This window comes from Amphimedon queenslandica, unplaced genomic scaffold (assembly GCF_000090795.2).
Source record: "Amphimedon queenslandica unplaced genomic scaffold, v1.1 AMPQUscaffold_12361, whole genome shotgun sequence".
NCBI lineage: Eukaryota > Metazoa > Porifera > Demospongiae > Haplosclerida > Niphatidae > Amphimedon > Amphimedon queenslandica.
The window spans coordinates 14,443-19,489 of NW_003547402.1; the positions used below are offsets into that span (position 1 = coordinate 14,443).

Here is a 5,047-nt window from a genome sequence, read left to right on the forward strand (position 1 = left end):
CAGCAGTTGGATATAGTGGCTATACATATAAGGTATGCCACTCAGATTATGAACCAACCTGGAACTGAATGGGTTAAAACATAATAATAATAATAATAATAATAATAATAATAATAATAATAATAATAATAACAGTTATTTGTGATTAATTTCTATCTGTTTGGTAAATAAAGACAATTATAATTGCTGTCAAAAAGCCATGCAAACAAACCTATGGTGTTGAAGATACATTGAGGCTCCTTTATCTTCAATTGTTCGATTGCTCAAGAGGGGATAGAGTTAGAGACATGAGCCGGTTGGAGAGGACAAAAATAGTGTAAGAGGTCAAGCCACAATAAAACAGCTTTAGCCCCTTCAGCCGGCTGCAGGCTATCAAAGCTGCATTTATATGAACAAAAAACCAATGGGCATTAATTGTAACAAAAGATACAAAAAAGACTGAAATATAAGTCATGGCTATTGAAATTATCAAGTAATACAGCAAGAGCCATGAATTTTTTTGTTGTATGTGCTGCTGCATTAGCTTTTGCTAGTGTCATAGATGCTGATATCGTAATAAGTAAGCTAGTCTTGTTAATTGGTATAACACAATTATTTTTGTGACAGAATCCTCTTCTGAAATAAACAACACTGAAGTAAAAGATATTTATATTCAAATATTGCGTGGCAGAGATGGTCGTGATGGTCTCACAGGAAGGGATGGTCAGAAAGGAGAGAGGGGAGACAAAGGAATAAAAGGTGAGAGTGGACCTGTAGGACCAGCAGGACCAAAAAGTGGAGGAGTAGTATACACACGCTGGGGAAGGACATCATGTCCAACTGACACTGGAGCTGAACTATTATATGAAGGAATAGCAGGAGGAAGTAAATGGGACCAACCAGGAGGAGGTGCCAATTATATCTGTTTACCAAAGGTTCCACACTATGTCAGTACCCACATACCTAGTCTGGATGGCTCCTATATGTATGGTTCAGAATATCGCAGTGTTAATGGTATATTCCCAGGAAAGAATTATCACAATGTTCCTTGTGCAGTGTGCTACACAGCTAAGAAGAGTGTGAAGCTAATGATCCCTGGAAGAATTACTTGTCCCTCGACATGGACTATAGAATATAAAGGATACCTCATGGCCGAGCGATACAATCATGCAAGGAATACAGTATACGAGTGTGTCGATGAGAATGTGGAGTCCCTTGCTGGTAGTGATGACACTAGCAATGAAGTAACTGTGCTGTATTTTATACACTCCACATGTAATGGGCTACCCTGTCCACCTTATGTCGACAAGAGAGTGCTCACATGTGTTGTTTGTACTAAATAACATAATACTTTTTTGTGAAAATACTTGAATTGGTCTAACACCAAATAACAAGTTAAAAGCTAGTATTTTTATAAGCTATAGCTGTCTCCTTGAAGCTGTTCTTCTCTTCCTCCTCTGACCACTCTGCTATGTCTACCAAGCGTATTTGCTGGTTACCTAGAAGCCTATAGATCTACATTACTGTACCAATCATTGATTATCACAAAAGTCATCTTGCATCACTTCCAATAGATTTACCCTTTCATAATAAAAATACAATTAATATACAGTAAACAAAAAGTAATGGAAAATAGAAAGACGTGAATATAAGTTAAAGAAAAACAGTATGCATCATCAATGTTACTTCATGTTATTTCTAACACTGCCATTGCAGCTCCATATGGTGCATCCACATTGCTTCTTAGCTCTAGTGGATAACCAAACCCTTCAACTATCAGCTGAGCTAATACCGGATTCTTATCTAAGCAAGAACCAGACCCAATTAGCGTATCTACCTGTATAATGATACAAAAAGTAAATTATTGTTGCTATTAAAATTGATTCATGAAAAATAAAACTATAGCCCAGAAATCTATAATAAAGTATGTTAAAGATACAAGTTCCAACACTAATAAACAAAATGCTGTAGACACTATAAACTTACCTTAAACTGTTGCAATAAAGCCAAAGGCATCATTTCCTTAAGGTTGTCAACAATACCTCTCATAACAGCAGAGGATACATCACCAACACTAATATTATCACTGGATATATTAGAAACTGATCCTCTTAAGGTTGGAGCATGTCTCTCACCAAGTATTAAAGGAGATACTTGTAATGATGTGTTTCTTTTTTCACTTGCTGATTTGATAAGAAATGAATAGATACTATCAGTATCTACTGCAGAGTCAGGAATGTGAATTCTGTAATAAATAATAATAATAATAATAATAATAATAATAATAATAATAATAATAATAATAATAATAATAATAATAATAATAATAATAATAATAATAATAATAACAACAACATAAACTCATCCATGTGATGTGGTGTAGAACAGACATTGTGCTGATTTAAATGATTCTGATTTTTGATTAAAATTATTTGTTTAATTTTAAAGAATTTTACATGGTCTTGGGCCAAATTTTGCCAAAATTGAAAAGGAGAAATTCTCCACTTTTATAATTTTTTTCTGATACACATACATGTACTGTTGCATAGAAAGTTTGAGGTGCTTCCGATTAAAATTGGATTTCTCATACAATTTTGAAGATGCTTCAAAGCCATGCAGGCCAAATTTTAAGAAAAACATAAAGATTACCCTTTGAGAAATTCCTTTAGGAAGTCAACCAGCCTAGCAACGACATTACCACCAGTCAAAGCAGCAGCCACTAACAATGTCTTATTATTGAAATACGGTACTTCCATTATAGAAGAGGGCAATGAACCATCAAATGAAATACAATTATTGATGACAGACAGTTGACTTGATGTGCCAATACTTAGTACTAAAACAGAAATAATTATTATACTTCAACTAGTAAATTTGACTATTTACTCGCATTAGTTGGTAATGGTTTCACTGCAGATACTGAACACTGTAAGTCTCCCATGGCCACAGCCACAAGTACACCAGGAGGAACCCCACACCATTCACTAACTAATGATCCAACGATTGATGGAGCTGATACAACTCTTGGAAGCAAATGAACAGGAAATGAACCTTCTTTGAGACTAAAACATGAAGCATTTAAAAATCATGAAAGTAGCAATGTGTTATAACTCCAAAATTTAGTAATAAATTATACTTGAGAATACAAATATCAATTTTTAATAACACAAGCCAGTATATGCTTTGTCATATAATAATTTAGCCACATAATATTATAGCACTCACATGTCATATTCCCAGGTATTATTCTTTACATCAAAGTATCCCCAGCTATTAGCATTCTGTGATGACATGATGACCTCAGTGCTACCACAGAGCACAGAAACAAAACAATCCATTATAGTACCAGTTCTATCATACAAACTGAGAGTACTCTCTGCATCAGAGGCTCTTGAATACCAGAACAATGTAGCACAACCGTAACCAGTGCTGAGAGGAATAGACTGATTAGTTTTGGGCAGCGTCGAGAGAAAATTTTTGCTACATCGACCATCTTGCCAAGTAACTAATGAGGAAACAGAGTCTTTCTGGGTAACAATTATGCGGCCATTTTCTAATTTTATACCACCGTTTCTCCATAAAATGACCCCATGCATCTGTCCTGATATACCGATACCCTTTACTCTTTTAAGATTATGAGAAGAGAAGCGAGACATTAATAGCTCCATTGCTTTCACAATTGACAAAACATTTTGTTCATCTTTTTCCACATCTCTTCCACTGCTCTGGGATGAAATTTGAGCTAGAGTCGGCTCTGATTGTTTCTCGACCACCTCACGACTCTCTTTATCGACTAATGTCCCTTTAACTGTGCTAGTACCAACATCAATACCCAATATTAGCTCACTGACAGCCATTTAATGTTGGATGTGTTTTGCGTGGGCGTTGAATCCAATTAAGGGTGTGGCTGCATTAGAAAAATATAGCAAGCTATGGCTGTCAACAGTGCAATAGTTCTCTTCATTGCTGCGACTGTAACGATAGCCCAAGCTGCCGGTGGACCAAAAAATGTACTCTTTATGCCAGTTGATGATCTGAGGCCTGAATTGCTGGAAGCATATGATCAGAAGCATATCATTACTCCAAACCTGGACAGGTTGGCCAAAGAGAGTCTTGTCTTCCAAAGAGCTTACTGTCAGCATGCTTTGTGTATTCCCTCGAGGAACAGTTTCATGACTGGAAGGAGACCAGATACAACTCACGTTTGGGCAGGATTAGGAAATGCTAACTTCAGAGTTACAGGCCCAGACTGGATATCACTTCCAGAGCACTTTAAGAACAGTGGGTACACTACACTAGGAGGAGGAAAGACATACCATCCCAATAGCCCTCCTAACTGGGATGAGCCAAAATCCTGGTCACAAGATCAGCCCTATTTTCCATTTGCACTTGTAAAGTGTCCTAATACTACAACAACACAGAATGAGAGAGTTGGGGGCAATGTTGCTCCTATTGATACCTGGTGCCCATTGGATGAAAAGGAATATCCAGACACTTTTCATTATGATTGGAAACTTGCAAACCACACAATATACACTTTAAAATATGTGAAGGATAAAGGAGGCCCTTGGTTTGTTGCTGCCGGTTTTAGACGACCACATGATCCATGGATGATGCCAAAGCGCTTCTGGGACATGTATAGCAGTGATGATATACCAACTGTTCTTCACAGGAACAGACCTGTTGGCTCACCAGATATTGCATTCCACAATCAAGGAATTATAGACTATTCCAATGACACAGAGTATCTACCAATGCCAAATCCAATTCCGGTTGAGATACAGCAAAAAGTACGCCATGGATATTTTGCATCAGTTTCATGGGTTGACTCACAGATTGGTCGGGTATTACAAGCTCTTGATGACATGTCATTAGCAGATGATACATTAGTGGTACTCTTTGGTGATCATGGATATCAGTTGGGAGAACATGATTCCTGGCATAAAATGACTAACTGGGAGCTTGCTGTTCGAGTGCCATTAATCATAAGAGCACCATGGAACCAGCTAGTGCTGGTAAGAGGAGTCATGCATTTGTTGAGCTAGTTGATCTGTACAGAACAATATCA

At 37.0% G+C, this 5,047-nt stretch overlaps 2 protein-coding genes across 2 annotated transcripts; one reads left to right on the plus strand and one right to left on the minus strand.

Annotated features, from left to right (window-relative positions):
- Window positions 1-1,564: 1,564 nt before the first annotated feature.
- Window positions 1,565-3,857, minus strand: LOC100632135 (sedoheptulokinase-like). The gene is made up of 5 exons (XM_020004174.1): window positions 3,205-3,857; window positions 2,866-3,041; window positions 2,629-2,815; window positions 1,966-2,224; window positions 1,565-1,816 (listed from the first exon to the last, which is right to left on the minus strand). Exons 1-5 carry the CDS (start codon window positions 3,834-3,836, stop codon window positions 1,667-1,669), a joined length of 1,404 nt encoding a protein of 467 aa, XP_019859733.1. The 5' UTR covers window positions 3,837-3,857; the 3' UTR covers window positions 1,565-1,666.
- Window positions 3,858-3,908: 51 nt separating this feature from the next.
- Window positions 3,909-5,034, plus strand: LOC100632261 (iduronate 2-sulfatase-like). The gene has a single exon (XM_003390563.2). The coding sequence runs from the start codon at window positions 3,912-3,914 to the stop codon at window positions 5,022-5,024; it is 1,113 nt and encodes a 370-aa protein (XP_003390611.2). The 5' UTR covers window positions 3,909-3,911; the 3' UTR covers window positions 5,025-5,034.
- The last annotated feature ends 13 nt before the right edge of the window (window positions 5,035-5,047 follow it).

Excerpts from the sequence above, each read along its gene's own strand:
- LOC100632261 (XM_003390563.2), top strand. The coding sequence starts at position 3,912 with ATGGCTGTCAACAGTGCAATAGTTCTCTTCATTGCTGCGACTGTAACG.
- LOC100632135 (XM_020004174.1), bottom strand. The coding sequence starts at position 3,836 with ATGGCTGTCAGTGAGCTAATATTGGGTATTGATGTTGGTACTAGCACA. Across the intron at positions 2,816-2,865 it reads ACCATTACCAACTAATGCGA|TACTAAGTATTGGCACATCA; the intron begins GTAAATAGTCAA and ends TTTCTGTTTTAG. Across the intron at positions 1,817-1,965 it reads CTTTATTGCAACAGTTTAAG|GTAGATACGCTAATTGGGTC; the intron begins GTAAGTTTATAG and ends ATCATTATACAG.